At 40.5% G+C, this 26,802-nt stretch overlaps 1 protein-coding gene across 9 annotated transcripts in view; it reads right to left on the bottom strand.

Annotated features, from left to right (window-relative positions):
* Positions 1-536: 536 nt before the first annotated feature.
* The window catches only part of MSI2 (musashi RNA binding protein 2), a 663,532-nt gene continuing 637,266 nt past the window's right edge, over positions 537-26,802 (bottom strand). For 5 of the 9 annotated variants that reach the window (XM_032215201.1, XM_032215197.1, XM_032215199.1 and 2 more), the window contains 3 exons: positions 12,476-12,684; positions 9,963-10,040; positions 537-5,777 (listed from right to left, as the gene is read on the bottom strand). In XM_032215201.1, coding sequence (XP_032071092.1) covers positions 9,999-10,040; positions 12,476-12,684 — 251 coding nt within the window. In that variant the 3' untranslated portion in view covers positions 537-5,777; positions 9,963-9,998. The remainder of the gene's footprint in view (positions 5,778-9,962; positions 10,041-12,475; positions 12,685-26,802) is intronic. The other 4 variants (XM_032215200.1, XM_032215204.1, XM_032215205.1 and 1 more) reach the window with 2 other exon arrangements.

The following is a 26,802-nucleotide window of genomic DNA, read 5'->3' as shown; positions in this document are numbered from 1 at the left end:
GTAGTATTTTTACAACAGGGCTTCAGAAAGCCATACACAGAGACCTGAAAGATGCTTGATATATATAGATACACGTGTATATATATATCTATATATATATATACACACGTGTGTGTGTGTGTTTGTGTGTGTGTGTGTATATATATATATTTATATATGTATATAAAAAATCACTACCAAAGTTCGCATCAGTTCATACTAAAATATAAAAGGAAGGGGCTAGGCCTGGCCACTGTGTCACTGCTGATTAAATACCTTTATAGGATCCTTCTCCAGCAAGGTCTCCCCAAATATGTTGGGACTGTGAGAGCTGAGGCCCCAGAGTAGTTGGAGGGCACCTGGCTGGGGAAGGCTGAAAATTTAGAATTATCGGAAAATGCTGAAACTTTACATTGGGTTACTGATGGGATTCCAAGACATGTACAACATATATAATGAGATTATCTGCTATCACTAGAATTCAAAATGATACATCCCACGGGTGGTGGCTTTATATACAGAACACAGGTTATATAGTATGGGTGACTTCAGTTTGCTTTTTTTTTTTTTGAAACAAAATTCTGTAAAGACAATACATTCTGATTGTTTGGTTACTGGCGAACAAACAGCTTTGCTTCGGAACATTAATTTTTTTTTATTTTTTATTTTTGGTAGAATTCTTATTACAGTATTAAAGTATTGCTTAGCTGGCAGAATCTCATGTAGTGCTTGCACACGGTGAGAAATGGATTGGAATTAGATTCTGCATCCTTTATGAAACTCTACAGTGTATTGATGCAGATTTTTTTCCCTTGAATCTGCCAGTGTGTCTAAGGCCCCCGTCACTCAAAATATAGTTAGACCAGCTTCACTCTGCTTTTCTAACCATTTTACTTGGCAGAAAAACAAACACAAACCCCAAACCAAAAAACAAGTAGGAAACCTTTCAAGCAAATACACTAAGGAGTAAAAAATAAGTAGTTAGTGTTTTCTTGTAAACAATTTTATATGCAATATATATATATTATATAACCATGGCTGACATTTGAGGAAAAATGTAGTAAAACTATATTGCTTTAGTCTTTTTTTGTGTGTCTTGCATTGAATTAGATGGAAAATGAAAGAGGATGTTTTTGGTGACTGGAGTCCCTAGCCCACATTCATACTCCAGACTGAAAGAGCTGTGCAGGGTTAATGGCCGGGTGGAAAAGTAAATTAAAAGTCTGTACACCTTTCAGGTCATTATTATTTACCAACAATTATCCAATGATTCAACTAGCCTAGCAGGATGTGTCACATTCATCAGCTTGCGTATATACTGCTGTACAAGAGAAAGAAAAATTACAGCAAGAGAGCCATGCTACCTTAAAGTCCAAGCTACTAATTCAAATCAAAAGAAACATTATGCAAATAGGAGATTTAAAAAAAGGGACAGGTTGCTCTTTGTTTTAATCAAGTCCACTCCCAACTTAAAATTGGATGAGAAGTTGTTTTTTTTCTCCTTCAGTGGGAAGAGAAACAAGACAAACTAAAAAACTCCAACAGCCTAGGGGTGAAATTCTGGCCCTTTTGTTCAAGTAAGTAGCAAAAAAACAAACAAAAACAAAACAAAATATATTTCACTATGTTACATGACTTCTAATTTTTTTTAAAAGCCTTCTGACACCTCTTACTGGGTTTCTGATATCCCGATTGCTTTATCAATATATAACTTGGTTTGAGGCACAAAATAGCATTTTTCAATGCTCTCCATGGAAATGCAGAAAGCCAGGGTGTTCAACCTTGGCAACTTTAATTCCTGTGGACTTCAACTTCCAGAATTCTCCAATGATGCTAGCTGGGAAATTCTGGGAGTTGGAGTCTGCAGATCTTAAAAGTTGCCAAGGTTGGATGTCCCTGGTGTAAAGTATCTACTGTTGTATTACTAATGGTGCGTTTGGCACCATTGAACTGCCTTTTGCTAACTCCCAAAAAAGAGTATTCACAAGATGATGGGGAGGGGGCGGGATAAAAGAATCAAGATGGAGTCCACAACCATGTGATCAAAGCCCCAACCATCGCGAGGTGCGTACAAATGGAGCAGGGCTACAATCACTTGGTTGTGGTGGATGCCATCTTGAATTTTGCTTCGTCTCTGCAGACATCCCCCCTCCCCTAAGGCAATCTTTTTCAAATGAGGTTCAGAACAGTACAATGCTGGGATAGCAATGTCGGTCTGTTCTCTTGACTAAAATGAAATTGCAGGTGAACCGTCTGCGTTTAAAATTAATTTCCCCAAATGGAAACAAATTCTCAAATCTTTTTAGTATGGACGTCTAGATGAATGAGGGAAGAAAATGAAGCTTACTCTAGGCAGTCACCTAAAAAATATACCAGGTTCCACACAAGTTGTGCTCTGGGCATCCAGAAGGTATAGAACTATCTAAAACATATTCACAGAGATTATCAACTTTTCTTCGGAGTATTCTTTCTTTTAAAAAAATACTTTTTTTTTTCTCTTTGCAAAATCATTTCATTATACCATGCCTCGCTTTTTTACTTTAAAAAATAAACTAAAAAAATCCAGTTTTGCATATCTAGCATTAGCATTTAAGGTAGTATGGCACACCCTTTTTTTTTTAAATAAAAATTGAAGGGTGGGGGAATCTGCAAAATGCTGCAGTAGTTTTGCCAACATTTATTTTCTTTCTTTCTTTCTTTCTTTCTTTCTTTCTTTCTTTCTTTCTTTCTTTCCTTCCTTCCTTCCTTCCTTCCTTCCTTCCTTCTTTCTTTCTTTCTTTCTTATTGTGAAGCCTTTGGTTAGTTTGAAACCACATGAGATCAGCAGAAAGTAAAAGAGCGAAAAAAGAAATTAAATAAAAACAAAAACCTGCCCCAAAATTATTAGCATTTCTTTTTGCCTTAAATAAGAGAAAGTTCTATCCTTACTGGTCCTAAATCTGAATAACTACATCTATGTATTTAACCTTAATTACAATACAACTACAATATGTACTGGAAGAGGAAGAGAAGAGAAAGGGTATGTGTGGAAGGGTGTCACTATACTAGAATCAGGACAGCACTCTTACAAGATAGTCATTTTTATACATTATTAACATACAACAATGATCAACAAAGAATCTTCTATGAGGTGCCAGAGACCGAGGAAGGAGGAGGAGGAGAAACACACATGATAGTCTACAGTACAGGCACACGTTCCCAGAAACTCCACCAAGGAAGCTCTGTGAGAATCCAAGAGAGCTCCATCATTTAAAAAGAAATCCACCCTCAGGAACTCCTGCACATGGATGGCATCTATCTTGATTAAAATGTAATAATAATTAAAAAAAATCCCTGACTTTTTTCTTTTTTTTTTCTCGCTCTTTTTAATTTTTTTATATATTTTTTTTGTAAAAAGACACTTGAGTCTCAGGGAATTAGTTTGTGATTAATTCCTTCTATTTATTTCATTTCATTTTTATTACTTTTTTGTTTTTTTTTAATGTACTACTTGATCAAGTCTCAATAACTTTAAAAAGCGTCCAGCATTCTGGCTTTTAAACCTGGTTGTTTTTTCGAAGAATAAAATAAAAACTTAAAACATATAACAGCCGTCCCCCTCCAGCAAAACACCTCATTTTTGCTGTTAACTTTAAAAATTAGGGCGGTGGGGTGGGGGGAGAATAAGATTCTTCCCCTCCTCCTTACAGTTCGCCTTGTGGTGCCTCTGTGAGTGATCGAAGATGCTTTGCTGTAACTTGTCTATTGAACATCTATGTTAGCCTACTGGTTAGTAAAATTTTACAAAAATAGGAGTGCAGCAGCTTTTTTTTTTCTCTTAACAAATGTCTCATTCAGTGTCTTATTCTGGCTGTACCTAGAGTACCAAATTTATAAACGTAACAATTTAAAAAAATATTAATAAAACTTGTCAATATTAATGCTTAAAAAAAGAATATATCCACACTATAGTTATGCTTGTAATATCACCTACTGTGTTGTACTTGGAGTTGCTGTTGCCAGCCTATTTGACCCATATTTAAAAAAATTAAATTAAAAAATATCCTTCATAAGTCTCCTCCCCAGCAGAGGACCATATATATAACAGCCAAACATTAAACATGTGCAAATCGGAAATTGTCAGTTTTCCCCTACCAGTCACAGTGCAATGATGGTTTTTATACATTTTTTTTTTCAAATCTGTTTTCATCTACAATAAATTAAGCTTCTCTTGCCTCTAGGGTGACAAACTTGTAGCACTGAGGTATTCATAACGATTTGTTTAAAATAAACCTTTGCCTTTTTTTTTTCTAATTTGTGAATTAGAAAAGAATGGGAAAAAAAGGATGGGTTGAAAAAAAAAAAGGTGAGAAGATGCATGCTTTAACTGCCCCTCCCAACAGCTGGGAGCTCCCAAGACGTCAAGAAGGCTGCAGGCCACGGGGGGGCTGACGGAGATGGATGGACAGTCAGGTGATCTAAATGGTTAAAAAAAGTGTGCTTGAAACTTTAAATACCTTTTAAATATTAAAAATGTAGCTTTTTCAATCTTGGGAAAAGCAGGGTTTCTTTTGTATTTTTTAAATTAAAAATGTAACTAGACTGTTACTTTCAAAGCTGTGCACAAAGGTCTAGTTAATATGCTGGTATGACGCTAGTACAGTTATAAGGTCTAACATCTACAGAGCAAGCTAAAACAGTGTTGATCTAACTGCTATGGGCCAGCTCTGGCAGTCGATCTCACAAGTTTAAAAACATTGGGGCACAATCCAGCGGAAATGTTGCCTGCCTGCGTGCGGTTGGCAAGATCAATGGGAATTGAGTGAGGGACCTCAACGCCCCTCCTGCATTTCCCATTCATATAAAAAGTCTTGCAGAAGAGAAGATTCCTCCTGGGATGTGTGCCCCAAATTTTAATCTTTGTCTTCCGTTCAGTACAGAAACTGCCTTAATCTGACTCCATTCACAAAAATATTACAATTTCTCTGCTTTAATAGTTTATATGCAAGTTAATGGAATTGTATTTACAGTATTACTATTTTTTTTTAGATTTCACAATTTCAAAAAACCTTATCGCCTCTCTTTTTTTTTAACAACAAAAAAATGCACTTATAGAAAAAGGACACAAAAAACTTTGTAGTCCTTACTTTATTGCCGAAAATAGATATAATTAGGTTAACTAATAAAAAGAACTGCTAGAGATCCTGCTACTGAGCCAGCCTCCTATTTCCCATCCAGCATAAAAGAGAGTATTTCTACTTACTTTTCTCGCTTGCTCTAATTCTAAATTCAGCTTGTGCTAAATTCCACCTGAAAAAGTCTTTTCAACTTCAGAATTGGTACCAATAAACTGAAAATCATGTTACCATTTCAGCAACAAAATTACATAAAAAGAAAGAAATAAAGAGAAAGGGATTAAAAAGCAAAGCAAAGAAAGTTTTAAGATATAGAGTATGGTTAGGGTTTTCCTAAATACGCAGAGTAGCAGATCTATTTTGATTATAAACCTATGTCAAAATACTACAAAAAAGTGATTAAAATAGACCTCAAAGGGGGAAAAAAACATCAAGAAAAATAATAACATGAACAAAAATGGATTATATATATATACACATTTGTTTTAAAAAGCTGTTGTTCTATATAGTACAGCAGGTTCATGAGATGATACCGATTTTGGACAACCCATATCCATTGAGTGTCACCTCCAGTTTGTGTGGGTTACTGATGATGGTGCAATGGTCAAAGTCTGAAGACGTGTCACCTAAACATGGAACCATTCAGAAACTTCGCCCTGTCTTGCCTGGACATCCAGATATACTCTACAGTGAATGAAAAGATAAGGAAAAAGAGAAATGCAATGGTTATGTTCTGATCTTTAGAAAAATGCATCTTCTAAGTCCAAGCAGAGACACAGTTGAGGTGTTCAACCTGATAGCCCATTTTCTGGCCTCACACAAGTTCTACTCCACATTTATTTCATGTGTTACATTTGCATTTAACGGGTTCCAGCAATACATTGCACCATGAAGTAGTCGGATTATCTTCATCTATACAACAAGCTGCTCACAGTCTGTATCAATTGCTCCTACAGGATCACTATAGGAGAAACTCCCTGTGATTCCATACTTCAGGGAGGAGAGTCAAAGCCAAGAGCTTCTTAGGGGCAGCCCCAGTGCTGTGGAACTGCATCCTTGAGACCAGGCTGGCAATCTCATGGCTGGCTTCTAGGTAAAGGTAAAGGTTACCCTCGCACCTATGTGCTAGTCGTTCCCGACTCTAGGGGGAGGTGCTCATCTCTGTTTCATAGCTGAAGAGCCAGCGCTGTCTGAAGACGTCTCCGTGGTCATTTGGCCGGCATGACTAAATGCCAAAGGTGCACGGAACGCTGTTACCTTCCCACCAAAGGTGGTCCCTATTTTTCTACTTGCATTTTTACATGCTTTCGAACTGCTAGGTTGGCAGGACATGTAATGGGAGCTCACTCCGCTATGTGGTGCTAGGAATTTGAATTGCCGAATTGCCAACCTTTCTGATGGCCAAGCTCAGCGTTTTAACCATTGAGACACCGCTTCACCTAGCTGGCTTTTAGAAGGCTATTAAAATCTAAACTGTCAAGGAGGGAGACCCTATTGTGCCATCTTTTACTTCTGTGCTTTCTATTTTTGTTGTTATTTTTATAGTACATTCTGCTCATTAATGTCACAATTTATTTCTGTTCCTTTCATTACACCCCCCAGATGTTCTAATTTTTGCCTATCATGTAAAACTGCGGAGAATCCAAAGATGGTAGCAGGAGACGAAATTCAATAAGCAAACTTAAACGCGGTGAGGTGGCCTGGAGGACTAGCAGTTGCTTTGGCTGAGCATGCCAAAGGAGGAAGGAAGATGCTGAAGGGTGGCAAGGGGCAACAGAGGTAGGTGCAGAGTGCAGGGTGGTTTCCAGCAAAAGAAAAGAAGGGGGATTTGAGAGTGGATTCAGACCTATAACCACCTGATTAGTTTAAGAACCACCATAAGAAAGAGTTTAAAAACAATCAGGCCTGGTCACAAGGTGTCTGAACTTACGATGTCAACAACTTGTAAGAGAGATTCCAGGCCTAATTGTGGTAGTAAGTTAAGGACAGCTTGTGTATGCATTTAAAATGAAGCATGGGAAACAATCCTGAGTCATGTCAAATTGGAGCGGGAGATTTTAATTTATACTTGGAAACTTGCATTTCAATATTCAGCCTGATCGGTCTGTGCAGAAGTATTGTAATCTTCCTAAACTCGTGCCGTTCTACCCAGACAAGTCAAAATTCAAGGTATCCAGAAGTATACCAAGTTGTGGAAGGAGTGTGTCTATCTGTGTGTGTGTGTGGTTTTTCTATGTATGTGCGTGAGTCTATGTGTGCATGAACTCTGATGGCAAATAACTTGGACAGAAAGATGGATGAAATTAATAGTTCCCTCAACAGAATATTATATAAAGATCTAAACTAGACATAGTGGATCAATCCTGGGCATCAGTGCAGACAGTGGCAGCAATGATTAGTTTGAAGCTGGGATTTTCACAGGAAATTCTCGTTTTACAAATGAAGGTTGCTTTGTTGAAACCATGTCGAAAGAGCACAATGACACATGATGGTTTGCTGAACCAGGCTCAGATAAAAATAATTAAGAAATTATCTGCTTGGTAAGTCCACCATTTCATTTTCCAGGCTTGTAGTATTGTGAGCCAAAACAAATGGAGCAATGTGAAATTAGAAGTGATGTGCAACTAATCCATGATGGATTATACAGTGTCTAAACTGCAGCATGGAGAATCTTTTAAAAGGTTTGGGTTACGTTGCATGATGAGAACAACAACTCGGTTATAGGAGAACTAGTTCTTCTGTGAATGTCACAAATACTCAGTTTCAATGGCTTGAACAAATACCTTCAATAATAATGCGAATAATTTATGAAATCCAGTGGGAATCCCAGAGAAGCCATAATCCTCCTGGTCCTTTTATTCATTAATTCATTTCAAATGCACCGCAGTGAGCTACAAGAAACTTTTTCCCTACCTTCAGACTTCAGCCTCCCATATCAAGAAGTCCCCTGGGAAACTTTTATAACATAATGGTGTACAGAAGATCCTGGCAAAAGTAATCTGAGCTACAGTTTCACTGTAACACTCTGACAGAATTTCAAGCCACAGTCATTTTAGCTGGTGTTGGTTGAAAAGTTGACTCTCAGCTAGGCTCTCTCTGGGAACCTTTGGTAGGTAGCCTTGATCTTAAGTGAGACTTTTAGACCTCAAACATGACGGTGAAAAATCCCTGGAGTGCATGTCTGAGCATCTAATCTCAACTTCTCTCCTGCACGCTCTTCTTGGGTTACAATGACAGATGTGAAATTCCCATGCTGAGGAGATGGATTGTTCCAGTTAAAAATATATTAGAAAAGGCCATCCTCGCCTGGTCTACCACCTTCTTACTCATCTTTTGAATAGTTATAATGCATCCTTTCCTGAGGCAACAAACATCCTCAAAACAAGGGTAGCAAAGAAGGATGAACAAGTCGTGGAAGCTGTGGTTTATCTTGCCCATGAATGTCTTGGCACCCACTGTCTTTTTCCTTTGTGAAAAGTAACGCCAAGGACACCTTCTTGGCTTGCCAATCTTTATTATGGCTTTATGAGGGAAGTGCGTACAGCATGTTAATTGGTTAAACAATGTTCTCACCTTATGACTCTGTTTAACATTTCTCTATGCTAGCAACAAGAAATTATTGGGACTTGCTTTTGAGGATCATTAGCAGACCTAATTTTTGGCATAAAACAGAGACCAAATCTGTTTACATCAGCATTAATCAGGAACTACACACCTTGACCCCTACAAAAAGTGTGTGCTTATCATGCATGCGATACACGGACAGAAGCCCCTTTTACCCTCAGGTAATTTTTACATTTTCCTGCCTGCTTCCTTACATTTCAGTCCTGGAACTCATGGAGGGCAATGGGGCTTTCAGGCAGACTCCTACCAAAGCCATACCTAAGTGACTCGGTAGGTTTTGTACATTCTGGCTTCATTATGGTGTATCGGCCACATAGCAACACATGAATTGAATTTGGTGAATGTCACAAATACTTAGTTTCAGTGGATTGAAGAAGTACCTTCCCCTGGAGAAGGCACAACTACGAAATCCTGTGTGCTCCCCACAAATGTCTCTCAGTTGCCCTAAGAACAGGGAACTACGATTATTTTCCAAAGCAGCATACCTTTTAGAAGCTTTTAAAGATCTTAATTTGATCGTGACCAGCTCCTTCCACCCTTTCCCACATTCAGTGAATTGGGTTCATCTTCACACATGAAAAATGCGTTTGCTTCAGCAATCATACTTTTAATTTCATGCTTTGATTTGGAAATCAGAATTCATGCAATAGATCGAGTACATGGTTAAAATTAGCAACGATTTCTCACATTTTCCTTACATTATCTTGATTATGGCTCTATTTTAAACTAAATGTTTATAATTGGAAGTATAAAAAAATACTGTGCTATAAGAGGAGGAAACAAGTGGGGATCCAGAATATACATTACTGTAATAAGTGTTTTTTTTTTAATGTTGAAATTTAATTCCTAATTTTCATGATTGTTCTTTTAAGAACAAATCGCTTGTATTGTGCTTACAGTCTTTAACATAAAAATGAATTAGTTTTTAAAAGCATTACAATTTTAAAAAGAATCTCTTTCAAATTCGCATGACTCAATAGATTTCCCCTCAAGCATTCGAGTAACCCCCAGTATTTAGAATTGGTTTAAATAATCATAAAAATTTTAACTGCTGTAAGCACTATTTTTTCCAGAATTGCTTCAGGATAGCCTTTCAAGTTTCCAGCCCAAAAAGTTGATTTTAAAATGTTTAAGAAAAATACATAAATAAATAAAGGAAGAATAAAGCTATCATAATTTAACCCCCCCTCCCCAACAAGAGGGAAGGGATATAGTAGAAAATATAAATGCTATATATTGATATACCTCCAAGTGAGATGGCAACCAACCCTGTGTAACGTTTCAGTGGTATCCATTTGTAAAAGCCGTTGCAATCAAAGGCCCCTAAAATTGTACAATTGCAATTGTTACTAATATCATACAAGGGAAGAGATGATTTTATTTTCTGTTTTGCATGAATTATCAAAAATTATCAAGTATTGGTGTTGCTAGCATGAATATTGTTGCCATCTGTTCTTGCTCATATATTTGCAAGCTCAAATTTAAGGGTGCTGAAAAGTAAATTTGAGTATCCTTAAACTGCTGTTAGTAAATGGATGGCATAAATGTATTAAAAAGCCAGACACTGTTTGAAAGAAATATTAGAGATGAAATTAAAGAGACAGGTCTGTAGACCCAAAATAATTTAAAAGACTACACCGGTGCAGACAAAACATAATGCTGACTGCAGCGTGATTCTTTAGAACAGTGTTTTTCAACCTTGGCAACTTGAAGATGTCTGGACTTCAAGACATGGACTCAGCGAATGCTGGCTGGGGAATTCTGGGAGTTGAAGTCCAGACATCTTCAAGTTGCCAAGGTTGAAAAACACTGCTTTAGAAAACAGACCACAGCGAAGGTCAGCAGCCCACACCCTTTTTGAAAACAATCCAATCATTTTCTATAGGTGCAAAATAGAAATGAGGGGTGTTGTAAGCGGTGGTAGATGGCAATTTAAATCGATGTAGGTCTTATCAGAATAATCTGTATTTCATCACATTCCATTGGTCCAATGGGATTTACCAGTAACCCAGGTGATACAAGGGGAAAGAAATGAAACAAGTTTACTTGGGTTCTTTTTTTTTTTTTAGCAAGTAAAATAATTTTAGGAACTTGTCTGCATTTTTGAGACAAAATAACCCAACTATGGCCATGCCTGTGCATGTTTGTGAAATTTTTCAAAGTTGCTTTAAAATCATTTTATTAACTAGTTATGGAGATACGCAGGGCATTCATGCTACCACACACAATTTGAAAACAGCAGAATTAGAGGAAATGAACATTGCATGCAAAATTTGCACTCCCAAATTAGTATCTCCCCCCCCAAAAAAATTAGTAATTGCACCATGTTAATGTTCAACATTGTTGTTATTCATTTGGGAAAAGGTATGTTGCACAACGTGCTAGCATTTCTGTGAATAATTAGGGCCCTTCAAGTTTAATTCACATTATATTTTCTCTACTACCCTTTTGCTTGGGATTATTAGAACCATTCTCAAGGGAGAGATGCAGTTTAATTTGGCCATGTGTTTAATTGGCTATTAAAGTGCAGGGCATGGGCACTTCCCCTGCTAAATAGTAGACCAATGCTTCAGTTCTAACCTGGCTAAGAAGAAAGTGGGCATTCAATGCGCACAATGCAGTTATAGGCCATCCCTTCTTTCCCATGTCGAAGTCATTAGAGTGTTTCTATAAACGACGCAGATGTCAATGAATTTAATACAGAAATGTGCCTCGAGGAACACTCTGAGCTACAGATACAGGCGTTGCCAATGGGATACTTTGGGTTACTTAAAATTAGCTCAGTGTACAATCTTTATTTGTTGTTTTGGTTCATTCTGAAAAGCTCACCTTTTTTTTTTAACAGGATTCCAACATAATCATTAAAACATTGGTAATCTTTGATTTACAACACTTCGTTCAGTGACCATCCAAAGTTACAACGGCACTGAAAAAAGTGACTTATGACCATTTTTTGACACTTACATCCGTTGCAGCATCCCCATGGTCACGTGATCAAAATTCAAACACTCATATTTATGACGGTCACAGCATCTTGGGATCACCTGATCCCCTTTTGTGAGCTTCTGACAAGTAAAGTCAATGGGGAAGCCAGACTCACTTAACAACTGTCTGACTAACTTAATGACTGCAATGATTCACTTAACAACTGTGGCAGGAAAGGTTGTAAAATGGGGGAAAACTCACTTAGCAAATATCTCACTTAACAACAAAAATGTTAGGCTCAATTGTGGTCTTACGTCGAGGAGTATCTGAAAGTTGAATCATCTGGCCAAGTTTAGGGTACAGAATTTTTGCAGATGTTCTTAAAGAAAAGGACACCCCCCATGGGAAAGAAGAATTGAGTGTGCTCTGCAGCTTGATATATCTGTGTTTTCCCTTTCCCTTTCCAGTATGTTAAATTGGCACCTCTCAATTCTATGTAACTGAAATACGGGAATCCAATACACATCCAATTACTGGCAAAAAATAAATAAATAAATCTGAATGTGGGGTCTGGCTGAATGAGGTTTTTAGCAAGTTCAGAGAAACAGCATGCTTCTCTTATCAAAATGGGAGTCCTCTGTTATATGGAATCTATAGATCATGTGTGTCTGTGAATAAACAGATTCAAGGTAGTGTCCAAATTCATAGGACGGGGCCCCAGACCGTGTCGCTTTGAAAGGTTCCATAGAAGAGCATTGCAGTGTCAACAGATTTTATTCACTCTAGAGTTTCTGCAAAAGAAGAAACAGACAAAGACAAAGAGAGTTACTTACAGCAATTCCATGCCCAAAGCCAGAGCCAGGCTGGGGGCTGGCAGCACTTATGTAGTTACCCACACCGGAGTCTTGACTGGCTGTACCGTAGAGGTCTGCAACTGGACCCGGGCTGTTTGCCCCTGGAAATCCTCCAGGCCGGGCTGGATTGGAGCCTGCCGGGGAAGCGGGTGCGCCAAAATTCGGTTGAGCACTGTAGCTATTCAAGACTGGTGTGCAGAGAATAAAGCTGGGTATGAGGCCAGAAGCTGAGCATGCAGAGTTATTACAAAGCCAAACACTAATAAAAACAGCCTAGGTCCAACTTCTAACACTTAACCAAGGCCATGCGATAAGAGAGCAAGTACTCAATAAAAGTCAGCCCATACTACTAGAAGCTTAGAGCTCCAAATATAGAGAAATATGTATAAAGAGAGAGAGAGAGAGAGAGAGAGGAAAAAAAATCATTCAACACACTACTGCAACCAGAGACTGCATAGGTGGTCAGTTTCACCAAATTATCACAAAAAAAAATATGTATTTTCTGACATCTGATTTGATGCTCATGCAGTAGTAAAATGGGTTTTCTAGATCTGGGCACGTTGAGACAGCATTCACATCCCATGCAAACTACAAAGGAACTAGTTTTAGACTACACATTGTGTTAATATTGATATTAATGTTGACAGCAGAGAAAGCAAATCACACTTAGAAAAACTTTTTCGGGGGTGGGGTGGGGTGGGGTGAAGGAGCGGAATCCACTGAAAACTTTCAAACATTACATTTCCCCACCACCACTCTTTTACTACGGAACGTGAAGGTTTGGAGGTTTGAAATGTTTTTTTCTTTAAATAAAAACAAACAAACAAATGATAATGTAATGGAACACTTGGGAGTGTTGGATATACGTAAGAGGAGTAGTTTTGTTTCCCTTCCCCCTTCCAGGTGGGAGAAATGAGTGCCTTTCTCCCTCTCAAGCTATTAATTAGCTAGAATACAAAGAGGAATGAGTAGCCAGAAGCTGAATAAGTCTGCATCCTGAAACTTAATTATTTCCAAAAAAGAAAACATATAAATTGTAATAAGACAATCCCTACAGCTGGAACATCTTAGGCAGTTCACTTTCATTACTGTTTTTGTAAAGGGAATTAGATTATCAAGATTGTCAGGGAAAGCACTGAATTGTTCCGTGTTTACCTCAGACACAGAGAGAGAGAGAGAGAGGGAGGGAGGGAGGGAGGGAGGGAGAAAGAGAAAGAGAGAATTGCTGGAGACCCATACCGCTATCTGTATATGCTAAGAAGAGCAGAGCTGTTTTCTTCAGCTGATTGTTCATGACCTTTCAAAATGTATGACTTAATTATGAAATCAACTTTTCTGCCACTAGTCTATCTATAATCCCTTGAGATGATGGTACTTGGATATATAAAACAACAACAACTAAGAGGAAGGATACCTCTTTGGTCATGGCCCTGCCTGCCTCACAACACAACTGGGTCAATGGTGCTATACAGAAGTATGGACAAGAAAAAAAAACACCCTGGTCCAATTCGTGCCTGTGATGGTGGGATGGAAACTCTGCCTGGCTTGATGGGCATTGCACTAAACATAAAAACAGACAGAGCTTTGATGGCCCTGTCATGCCACCATCTTATTCTGTTCTAGGTTTCCCAAGAGCATGAAGCAAACTCCTTGTCCTGACAAAAAACCCTTTTATTAATTTACTGTAAATTCTGCTCATTCACATCCAGCAAAGTCTTTCAAGGGAGGATTTAGTCACAGACCTTATCTGGCTTGGAGAGCTGCCAGGCCCATATCTGCAAAACTTGGCAAGGAGTCTCCGGAGAGTCACAAACCAATTAAGTGAACTTTTGTGACAACTGTCTCCTGCAAACTCCACTCCCCTGTTATTTCCTCTGGGAGGGGCCATTCATCGTCCATCTGTGGCCTTACTCCCAAGTCAACCCTTGTTCTTTAGCTGTTCCCTTCGTCTGGCCGCTCTGCGCATGCACACAGCTGTTCATCTGCCTCACTGATGTCTGACTCTGAAGGCAGCTGATAGTTGGCATACGGCTCTGGCCCCTTCTCTGCCTCCGACACAGAGCCCTCATTAGAGCCTTCCCCCAGACTCCAGGACTGGCCCATGTTCCTCCCCCAACCTCCTCACTGTCTGAATCTGCTGCCAGCTCCGCTGGCCGCTGGCAGGCCAGAATACATCTTGACTTTTCAACTACATGACATTCTTGGAACTATATGAAGAGAGCCACAAAAAGGAAATACATTTCTAGAGAGCTGAATTTATCCCAATTGGACCCAGCACACACAAAGGGTTTAACTAATTCTACACCATCAGTTATATTATGAAAATATCAAAGCCCATTTAGTTCACACATTTTGTTGAACTGATCCTTCGAAGGAAAGAATCAAAGAGCAGCGACAGAAATGGCAAGTCTCCTGATTTCCAAATTCATTTCAAAAGCTGGTTAGTGGAGAACGACACATTTCCCTAAACCCTGGTTGGCCAACCAGGCATCCGTTGGAATGACTTGGCCACCTCAATCAATGAGAAGGGAGACAGTGCAACCGGGTGCTCCCACAACCAGAAAGAAAGGACCTAACTGGGTTAGATCTGTTGCAGCGAAACACTTTTTAACATACATTTTAGGCAAACAAACACACATGCGAGTACTTTGATTTTCTTTCCATTCATGAAAGATGCAAGTTTCCCAAGCAAGTTAACAATATGGCATGTAAGTCTGATTCTTCCAACTTTCCTCCCTCGGACAAGTTATTACTGTACATCTGAGGTAAAGGCCTATGGTATTTCACATTAGTTCTCTGTCTGCTCTTTGCAAAAGTCAGTTATTCAGACTCAAGAAGCGAAGGAAACACTGCACATCTGCTGGAAAATTTTCAATCTCTTAACAGCCACCTCCATGGTTAGGAAAAAAAAAATCCACCCAGCTGGTTGGGGATAAAGCACATCTAGTTCCATGTATAGCAATTTCCTGAGCAATGTGCCATCTATGGTTAAATAACTAGCGTTTGCTTGGTCGAGGGCAAATGGGAAGGGTTGCCTGTTCTGAGAGAGAGGGAGAAACAGACAGATAATCCCCAACTTACGACTGGTCACTTAATAACCATTCAATGTTACAACAGACCCTCCCCAATCTTTGAAGTTATGATGGCTGCACACACCACCCCCGGATCACGTGATCACATAGAATAGAGTTGGAAGGGACCCTGGAGGTCTTCTAGTCCAATCCCCTCTTCAGGGTCTCTGGCAGCCAGCTCAGTTTCATTGCCACTGACAGCATCCCGTGATCACATAACTGCAATTTGTGACTTTTTTTTGCCGTTTTCTGGAATTTACTTATAGTTTCTGGCAAACAACCCCCCCTCCCCCAAACTCATTGCAGAAAATTGATTTGATTAACAGCAGCAGTGTGTGCTTAACCACCACAAAAAATGTAAAAAAGAAAAAAAAGGTCTGGCCTCAGCTTACAACGATAAGAACCGGGCTCAATTCCAGTCGTAAGTCGAGGACTAACTGTAGTTTACAGAGAGATGGGGGAAATCCATGAGGTGACACTGCTTATATCTGACAAGAGGAAAAGGTGAGCAGGATCCAAGCGGGGATAAAAATAAGGAAGAACGTAACTATTGGGCTTGGCCGTATTGGAAAAACAAAGCCGTTTTCAACGATATTGAAGATTAAACGTCAACTTTTCCCCCCGTTTTCAGTCAGGAAGAAAAACATCCAGCTGAGCTATTCAGAGGCCTTTTTATTAAGTTGCTGGAGCAGACTTTTGTTTTCCAGTTCAGTAAAGTAGATATTGGCCATGCTGACAGCTCACCAGAATGCTTTCCTTTGCCAGGCGAATGAACACGTTGGCCTCGGAAAGCAATGACATGCCCAGGCACACATGGGCACCACATGGAGGCAGCTTTAAATTGCACCATATGGACGCCGTGCTTGGTTTGAGCGGAGGAGAACCTCCTCATGACGCCAGACAGTTCGGGTAAGAGGGCAGCTCAGCTTAACACTCAAAGTCTGAGGCAGAAAGTTTCAGGTAAAATGGGCAGGTGGGTGAGGAATGGTATTTTTTCTTCTTCTTCTTCTTCTATTGCTTAAAACAAGAGATCCCCAAACTTGGCAACTTTAAGACTTGTGGACTTCAACTCCCAGAATTCTCCAGCCAGCTGGGAGTTGAAGTCCACAAGTCTTAAAGTTGTCCAGTTTGGGGACCTCCGGCTTAAAAGAACCTGTGGTTTCATGGCCCCCGAGGTGTTTCATGAGTACTTCCGAAAGAACACAAGGAAGGTTTCAGTGACTGACCTGCTCTTTCTCCATCTTTGCTTAAGATAACCACTGCTTTGGTTGCAGTGATATGCAAGTGGAAGCTTTTCTTTTTTAGATTGGGTGTCGTACAATTTCATGCGTCAGCACAAATAAGGAATCGTGGCCTTCTTGAAGGTAGGAATAAGAATAGTAGCTAGGAGAGACTGGGAAAGACTGCAGTGCTTGAGGTGGAGATGGAAGGAAATAACAAGCGGATGATTATTGGAACTTATTGGGACTGTCTCCCCATCTATTTAATGCCCTGGTTTCACGGACGTTGTTGATAGCTAAGGTATTTTAATGTTATAAAAATACTTTGACACTATGGCCAATCATATGACCCTTTAAAAAAAAATCAATTGTCCAATTTTAATATCTGATGGAAAGAGGTGCCAAGTGGTCAGGAATCTCCCCATTCCAGAATTAGACCTAAATTCAATTAACATGCTCAGCTAAGAAAGTTTGCACCAAGGAAATTGCAGCCATGCTTCAATCTCTTCTCCCAAATGACCTCTGGCATCTTCATCCCCATAGCTGGGCCACCCATTTGTGGTGTCACGGAAATCTAAGTAGCCTCATTTACTTCAGTAGAGTTGCTCACTAAGACGCCAAGAACAATACATTGCCAAGTTGACCATTTGAAGGAAAGTAAGAGTGAACACCTAGGGATGTATAATTTTTTTTGTACCTCAGTCTTCCCCCACCCCCCAATCCCCCAATCATCCCATCCCTCAATTATTGTAATTTCCTCACAGAACTACAATTCGGAGGTAACTATATTGGTTCCATGGTCTGTTCTATTGCACTGTCAATAGTTGGTCATTTGTCTAAGTTGTTGCACGTCACAAAGTAAAAGTGTTTACTTAAAATCGGGCTTGGGGATGAATATTTACTCTAGCAAGGTGGAAAATTATAGCTTGTCGATGAAGACTCTCAGTCATCCAGGTAGAACTATCTGAAGGTTGAGTCGTGCCAACTGGACTTATGCTCTTGTTGGTTGTGAGACGTTTCGCTGCTTCTTCAGTCTGAAGAAGTTGGTAAAGGGAATCTGAGCAGGCAAGAGAGTCGTTGGAACCTGCCAACTCCTAAAATTCTTAGGGGTATTTAAGGAACGTCTCAAAGTGCCACACACTTGGGAGAAGAAACCCTGAAGGGTTAGGGTTACCCCTAAGAATTGTTAAGAGTTGGCACATTCCAACGGTTCTCTGCCTACTCAGATACCCCTCAAACAGGCTGAAGAAGCTGCTTGAATGGGAAGCCCAGTTGCCACAATTCAACTTCCAGATGGTAGTTTGGAGACAGAATCTTCCTTTCTTCTCCCAAAGGTGCTTTTTCCCAAGAGGCAACTGAACTTTCTGGAAGAAAGTTTATTCACCTGAGACTTCTCAGGAAACAACTACGGAATGAAAAACTGCTGGTGACCTTCTACCGCTGCACCACAGAGAGTATTTTAACTTACACCTGCGTATGGTTTGCCAATTGCACAGGAGCAGATAGGACAGCGCTCCAGAGGGACTACATGCGCATGCAGTCTATTGATAAGAAGCCTCTTATCAATAAATAAAGCTTTTTGTTGCTTTCAATCTCTTTTGTTTTGGTTTACTTTCTATTTGTAAAATTATCTGGGATAATTTTTCTCACAATGTCATTGCCTAGACTAGAGGATCATTGGTTTGCCCTCTCCCCTCCTCTTGGAAGAGCTTTCTAGCTCCCGCTGCCTTAAGAAAGTTCAAAACATCCTTAAAGATCCATCTCATCCTAGGCACTTCTCTTTTTTTGAACCATTACCATCTGGCAGACGGTACAGGACAATAAAAACAAGGACAAATAGGCTGAAAAACAGCTTCTATCCCAGGTCAGTCACTATACTGAATTATATGGTATAGTGCAATATTAATGCAATATCAGGTTTTCAATTTCAATTATATAGCATGTGAAGGATGTGTGTTTGTGTTTTTATTTTTACAGTTATAATGTACACTGAAGATGGCATTTAATTTTGTTGTACGATGTGTAATGACAAACTAAACTAAACTAAACTAAAAGTTTGGGATAACCATGACCTGGATGACTGAGAATCTCCATAAACTTACTTTCTTCTGTGCCCTTGCCATGGAAAAAACAACCCTGAGAGGAGGCAAAATGGGATCCTTTGTTTGGTTAACGAACGGCCTTTTCCAGAATTTCTCCGTGGGTGAAAAGGAGGTGCGTTTGAAGCAGAGGAAATTTGGGGTGATTCTGAACTCAATTGAGAACCCTGAAGGGCAAAACTATGGAAACGGTCTCACCCAAAACTTTGAAAAAGAGATCTGACACCTTTAAGAAACAAATGAACAAAGAGAATAAGCCAGCTAAGCAGTCACAATTATAGGGTCCATATGACCAAAAGGAGTCCTTGAATTCATTTAGTCTGCTCTTTGCTTGAACTGAGCTTTTAAATGTACTTGAAGTAAAAATGCATTTATGCAACTGCAGTCATGCGTTATGGATGCTCCGATATGTTTTGAAGCATTCCAATCAACTATGCATGTTCTCAGTGAGAGGATAAAATAATGTGGTGCACTTCAGGGCTATTTCATAAAATAGCAGGGTTTAAACTTCTGCTGATAATATGTACGCTAGGCATCACAAGGGTCAGGAAAATATTTTCCAGCTTACCACACACAAATCATTGCTTAGATATGGTCTTCATTGGTATGCTGATTGTTATCACAGTGCAAGGTGATTTGAAAGGGTCTAGAGATTGGGGGGGGGGGGGAGACCAGAAAAAGAGCCATGGTTTAAAATCTGGGGGGGGGGGGTAATCTCCTGGTTGACCTAAATAGGCCACAGATTTGGAAAAGCATGACATATTGCAAGTAGTCTTCAACTTACAACCATTTGTTTAATGACTGAAGTTATGACAGTGCTGAAAAAAAATTGACTGGTTCTTGTACTTACAACCGTCACAGCGTCCCTGCGGTCATGACGACTTTCCCAGGGGTTTTTCCAACAAGCAAAGTTAATGGAGGAAGTTGGATTCCTTCAATGGACTTGTAATTTGCTTAATGACCATGTGATTCACTTAATGACCATGTGATTCACTTAATGATCATGGTAAAAAAAGGCATAGTCAAATCAGGTGCAACTTACTTAATGATCGCATTACATGCAATGGAAGTTCCAATCCCAGTTGTGGTCATAAGTCGAGGATTACCTGTCTGTCTTTGTTATGGAGTAAATGAAGAACTTACTTCAGCTGTTTCAAAGCAATGACAGTGGTTACTGCAGCAATGTCTCTTATACTGATGATGGCTATAAGCGTATAAGTGGAAATTATTTACTAATCCAAATATGAGCTGCAGTAGCACAGTGGTTAGAAATGCAATCCTGCAGGCTACTTCTGCTGACTGCCAGCTGCCAGAAATTTGGCAGTTCAATTCCTGACTGACTCAAGGTTGACTCAGACTCCCATCCTTCCGAGGATGGTAAAATGAGGACCTAGAATTTTGGAGGCAATATGCTGACTCTGTAAAACCGCATAGAGAGGGCTATAAAGCACTGTGAAGGGGTATATAAGTCTAAGTGCTATTGCTATCCTTTGATAAGTCTAATTCAGCTCCCCGTGTGCTACCTCATACCTTTATACCTAAGCTTTTTCCAATAAACATTCCTGTAATACACTTTGGAGAAATCATTAGAAAGCATTGAGAAAAATCTTCTTTCACTCCTATTAAGTATATCCATATCACACACTGTGCATTTAGGAACTAGAAAATTTGAACAAAACTATTTAGTATGGTAAATCAAGAGTAATTTTCCACTGCCCAAGGATCACTTCTTATACTAGCCATGGGTGCAGAATTGCCGCGTCACACCCAAATGCAAAAAAGAAGGCAAAGATTTCGAGATCTTCCAGGCATATCTTCACCTCAGTAAAATATCTAACAAAGTGCCATTGTGATTTACAGGCTAGTTACATGATAGCTGAATGGTAGACAATTAAATGGATATATAGGTGGCTCAAAAATCATACTCCAAGGGTGTTCATTTACAGTTCTTCATCAAAAGGGAGAGATGTGGGCTATCGTGAGGTTGGGTTCTGCACCCTTTAATATGTTTGCTAATGACATGGACAAAAAGTGAAGAGAATTTATAAAAAATTATAAATAGTCTATATCCTAGAAGTTATAAAAAAAATTAAAACATTTGTGATGGGTTAAGGAAAGGGGTTGGAAAATAACAGAACGGAAATAGTCAAGTGCAAAATCCTTAACTTTGAAAACAGAAATTGAATGCACAGGCATAGATTAAGGAATGCATGTGGAAAAGATGTTGACATAGAGAAGATTGCAAGCACAATGTGATTTTGTAGTGTGTGGGGCCTTCAGAAAAAGTGTGTGAAAATTTAGGCTGCCTTAGCAGAAATAGAGTTCCCAAAGCATGGGATGTTAATAGCTTGGTGATGGTCCAACTTCACCCCAACTGTATCCAATACATAGGTATTAATTCAAAGAGGAGCAACAAGGGTGATCAGACAATTAGAGAAAAAGTGGAAATGAAAAGATCTGAGAAAGTGTATTGGGGAGAAAAGATGACTGATGGAGAATAAGACAGCACTCCTCAAATATGGGAAAGGATGCCATTGAACTGTTTAGAGTTGCTCAATAAGAGAGATGAGAGGCATACAATTTTAATGAATGAATGAATGAATATTCAAATCCTCTTCTTCCACTTCAAAGTGCCAGATTTGGAATTACATAAGACCAGGACTAGAGATAGCCTCAAAGTCTTGAGAATGCCCCCTAATATAATCAAGCTGGGTCACACCATTTGATAAGAAAAATGAGGATTGGTAATATTTTGGGTGGTGCCTTCTAGAGGACTCCAACTTAATACAGGCCTCTACAGAAAAGCAACTAGCAATAGCAATAGCAATAGCAGTTAGACTTATATACCACTTCATAGGGCTTTCAGCCCTCTCTAAGCGGTTTACAGAGTCAGCATATCGCCCCCAACAATCCGGGTCCCCATTTTACCCACCTCGGAAGGATGGAAGGCTGAGTCAACCCCGAGCCGGTGAGATTTGAACAGCCGAACTGCAGAACTGCTGACTGAACATCACAAAACCAAAACCCAACCCAACAACCTTCCTAACAGTTAGTGCAACTCAACCATTGAATCAATGACCACCCTTGGACTCCTGGACTGTGAGCTTCTTCTCAACATCTGTGTTCAAACCCAGGCTGGCAGCCATCTCTGGGGAAATGTTTTAAACTGGATTCCTGCTCTGAGCAAGGAATTGGCCTAAAGGCTCCAATTCTCACCTTCTTTCTACACGCAATACATGTTATGCAATCTTGGGAGAAAGGATTTGAGGGAACTGAAGCCCAGCTGGCATCTCATACTCCAATCTCACCAGATGGTTCAGAAACAAACACCTTGGAGGCAAGAGGATGTTGCTGACATACAATGTGAATTTCTTTGTTTCTTTTTTGAAAAAAGGAGAGAGTAGGAATCTGATTTGGACTGTAAAAACCAATCTCTTAAATAGGCCCCTAAGAGGGAAAAGGTTAAAAAGGAGAGGATTCACAGAATTTAAGTACTTAAAATCAAATTGAGGCACCAGAGAATATAAATTGTACAGGACACAAAAGTTATTTTGTTTTTCAAAAGAACTTTCCGATTTAAACTAAACCAAAAGCCACTGCTTTGATTTTTCATCCGGAGGAAGAGTGTTGGCTTTTCCAATGAGGAATGAATCCACATGTTTTATTTCAGGATGCATTTGAATCCCACCGCATCAACCAAATCCATCGGAAGTAAAGACTCACAGAATTGGAAGGGATCTTGGAGGTCTTCTAGCCTAGTCTAAGCCCCTGGCTCAGGCAGGAAACCCCATTTCTGTGATGGTGAACCTATAACACATGTGCCCGAAGTGGCACATGGGAGACATGTCAACTGGCACACATGGTGTCGCCTGTTCCTCTTCTGGGTTTCTGGCGTGCATGCACACACGATGATCAGTTGGCCTTTATGCGTGTGGCAGTGCCAGAAACTGGAAGAGCTGGTCTTCCATTTTCCGGCATGCGCATGCGCAGCAGTAATTGGAAAACTTGCTGGCTGATGTTTATGCGCGTGCTGCAAACCAGAACTTCATTTACCGGCCCGTGCATGGCCCCTGGGCAGCTACTCTTCCTGGTCATGGCACCCGCGAATTGCCCTTTACCATTTCAGACAAACGGTTGCCCAATTTCTTAAAACCTCCAGTGCTGGAGCATTTTATCTGGTGATACTTCTTAATATACCCCCTTATTTATTTCCATATTTGGGGAAGAATAATGTCCAACATTTTCTCTAGTATTTTGTCTTCCTAATAAGAATTGTTCCTAGCATACATACGGGGTAAACAGACAAATAATGCCGTAACTGGGAAACAGCATTTCCTTTAAGTACGACTGAGGATGCTGCTAAGGAGCGACAACCCCCACCCCCAAAAAAGCAATAGCAATAGCAGTGGACTTATATACCACTTCATAGGGCTTTCAGCCCTCTCTAAGCGGTTTACAGAGAGTCAGCATATTGCCCCCAACAATCTGGGTCCTCATTTTACCCACCTCGGAAGGATGGAAGGCTGAGTCAACCCTGAGCCGGTGAGATTTGAACCGCTGAACTGCTGATCTAGCAGTAGCCTGCAGTGCTGCATTTAACCACTGCGCCACCTTGGCTCATTAAAAGATATCCAGATAGCCATCAAATGATTAACTGCTTAGCTTTCCTGGGGGGGGGGGAGATTCATGAAAAATATTGCTTTTTAAAAGGATTGCAAATGTAGAGGAATCAGGATTCCATGGTGCATATTAGTATACAATGTTTCTGTTCTCGTGACCTGTTTAATGTAGTCATGGGGATGAGGCTACCATAGCTTGTGAATGGAAAACCAGGTTAATTGACTCAGTCAATTAACAAAAGTGAGTTATGTTTGGTATTAAATAGTACCAAGTCTGCCTTAAGGCTACACTTAACTCCCTTCAGTTAACTCTGCCTTCCAAACAGTGAAGGGCACTTCCACATGGTGTCATTTGCCATTTCCAGTTCCTTCAAGCTGTTGTTAAGTTTAAAAAGTTCCCCTCGCATATTTGTGCTAGTCGTTCCCGACTCTAGGGGGCGGTGCTCATCTCCGTTTCAAAGCCAAAGAGCCAGTGTTGTCTGAAGACGTCTCCGTGGTCATGTGGCCGGGATGACTAAACGCCAAAGGCGCCCGGAACTCTGTTACCTTCCCACCATAGGTGGCTCCTATTTTTCTACTTGCATTTTTAAATGCTTATTAACTGCTAGGTTGGCAGAAGCCGGGACAAGTAATGGGAGCTCACTCCTACATGGTACTAGGGATTTGAACCGCCGAACTGCCGACCTTTCTGATCGAAAAGCTCAGCATCTTAGCCACTGAGACACTGCGTCCCTGTTAAATTAGATACAGTTATTGTTACGTTAGGTACACTATAAATCAGGGGTCTCCAACCTTGGCAACTTTAACATTTGTGGACATCAACTCCCAGAATTCCTCAGCCAGCTTTGCTTTGAGTGAGGGAGTTTAAGGGGGCATGTCTCAAATTTGTATGTGGCACAAAGCTGTAGCGGATTCTTTAAATGAGAAAGAAGACGGTAGAGATGGTTGAGTAATGGGGTGACATGGATAGGATGAAAATGGAAGAGGTAGAAAGGTAGAACTATCCATAAAGTTCTTTGTTTGGGCAAGAAAAAGTTGGACGTACACACAGGACAGGAAGATCAGGCTTGGAAGTCATCAACATTAAAAGGATCTAGATGTCCTTCTTGGATTACAAGTAAAACAAGAGGCAGCAGTGTGGTGGAACTGCTAAATAAGCAAACATCATGTTTTCTGCCCAGTGGGTCATCTAAATCTGAATATCAAAAGATATGCTCCAGTACGAGGAACATTGAGTGCACAACTCTGAAATAAGGTGAAACCCAATACACTCTCTTGCATATTTGCCACCTCCCTCTTCTCAATATATTGTCATTTGATCAAGCTTTTCTTGTTGCCTTGAGACATTTCTTCTGAGCCTTGATCAGGGGTGGGTTTCTTGCCCCGTTCCAACCGGTTTGGTTGGAACGGGGCCGGCGACGTCCTCGTGCACGCGCGCGGTGCACGCATGCGTACTAGCGTCTGCGTGACGCTCCAGCTGTTCCTGGAGGATCGCGTAGGCGCTGTATGCGTCCTGCGCATGTGTAGAAGCGCAGAACTCGTCAAAACTGGGTAAGGACCGCAGGCGGGCGCGCCCTTTGCCGTTCCCAGAAGTTACTTACTTCCGGGTTCGCCGACCAACCAGTTCGCAGGGACCGCCACGAACCGGTTGAAACCCACCCCTGGTCTTGATGGTGCAGTGGTTAGAGTGCAGTACTGCAGGCTACTTCTGCTGCCTGCCGGCTGCCTGCAATTTGGCGGTTCAAATCTCACCCAGCTCAAGGTTGACTCAGCCTTCCACCCTTCCGGGGTTGGTAAAATGAGGAGCCCGACTGATGGGGGGGGGGGGGGGGCAACATGCTGATTCTGTAAACTGCTTAGAGAGGGCTGTAAAAGCACTGTGAAGCGGTATGCTTTGGTTGCTTTATTCAGGAAAGCATGTGCCCAAAATAACTTTTTGTGGATTTTGCATCTCTTGATCTTTTAACAGGTCAGGATCAAGAGAACACAAAGTATGTATCCATATTGGAAATATTTGTTATTGTACTCAAATAGACTTATATAGGTCTTGATGCAACTGTTGCTCTCACTTTTCTCAAAAATGTGCACTGAAAACCACTACAAAGAGCAAAGTGAAGTTTTTTTTTTTTACCACTCCAATGTTTTTAGCCTGCCAATCACATATGCCAAATACCAGAAAGAATATATTATGCTAAGGAAACAGCTAGTGTGCAGTGTTTAAAGGCGCTAGGCTAATAAATCAGAAGACCATGTATTCTAGTCCTGCCTTAGGCACAAAACCAGCTGGGAGACTTTGGGCCAGTCCCTTTCTCTCAGCCTTAGGACCGAAACACTTCTGAAAAGGAACCAAATCACCATCAACCACCACTGTCATTATCTTCATCATCATTATGAGATGCGCTATGGCACAGAGTTAAATACACGGAGCTAGAAAGAGTCTGTGGATTTTAGTTCTTCCTTGGACACTCTCCTCCTCAACTGTAGGAACAAGGCAAAACCAAACTATTTCCCAAAAGTTTCCCAGGCTGACTTGGAAGCTGACTTGGAAGCACATACACACAAAAAACTCCTATGCCAGGGATGGCGAACCTTTTTGGCACTGAGTACCCAAATTGGAACACGCGTGCATGTGCGCGCACACGTGAGCACCAGAAATCCGAAGAACAGCTGACTGGTGTGCTTTTTGGGCATTTTCAGGCTGTTTTCCAGGGGGCTGGAAACCAAAAGAGCAGCTGGCGACAGCCCGTGTGCCCACAGAGAGGGCTCTGCATGCCAGCTCAGGCATGCGTGCCATATGTTCACCATCATGGCCCTATGCCTTCACAACAAAGGTTTGAATTCTCTTTCATTTTGCTTCTAATCTTACGACACATCTAAAAGAACAAACAATGTCAGTGGAAACCTAAAAAGAAATTACCATATTTTTTGGAGTATCAGACGCACTAGAGTATAAGACACACCAAGATTTTGAAGGGGCAAATTTTTAAAAAAAGTTTTTGCAATCTGCAGACCTCCCCAAAACGGCTCATTTCCCCCCCCCCAAAAAAAGGGCATGCATAACCTTTAGGAGGCTTGTAGAGTGCTCCTGGGGGGGTAGGGCCCCCCCAAAATGAGCAAAAACAGCCAGTTTTTTTGCAAAAACAGGCCCATTTTTTGTCAAAAAAGGGCATGCATAGCCTTTAGGAGGCTTATAGAGTGCTCTTGGAGGCTGGGGGGGGGGGAATACGAGCAAAAAACAGCCCGTTTTTCTGTAATTTCTGCCCTCCCCAGCCCCCAGGAGCACTCTGAAAGCCTCCT

Source organism: Thamnophis elegans, chromosome 4 (assembly GCF_009769535.1).
Source record: "Thamnophis elegans isolate rThaEle1 chromosome 4, rThaEle1.pri, whole genome shotgun sequence".
Lineage (NCBI taxonomy): Eukaryota > Metazoa > Chordata > Lepidosauria > Squamata > Colubridae > Thamnophis > Thamnophis elegans.
The sequence above is the reverse complement of the archived record's forward strand: the minus strand, read 5'-3'. Positions and strand labels throughout refer to the sequence as shown.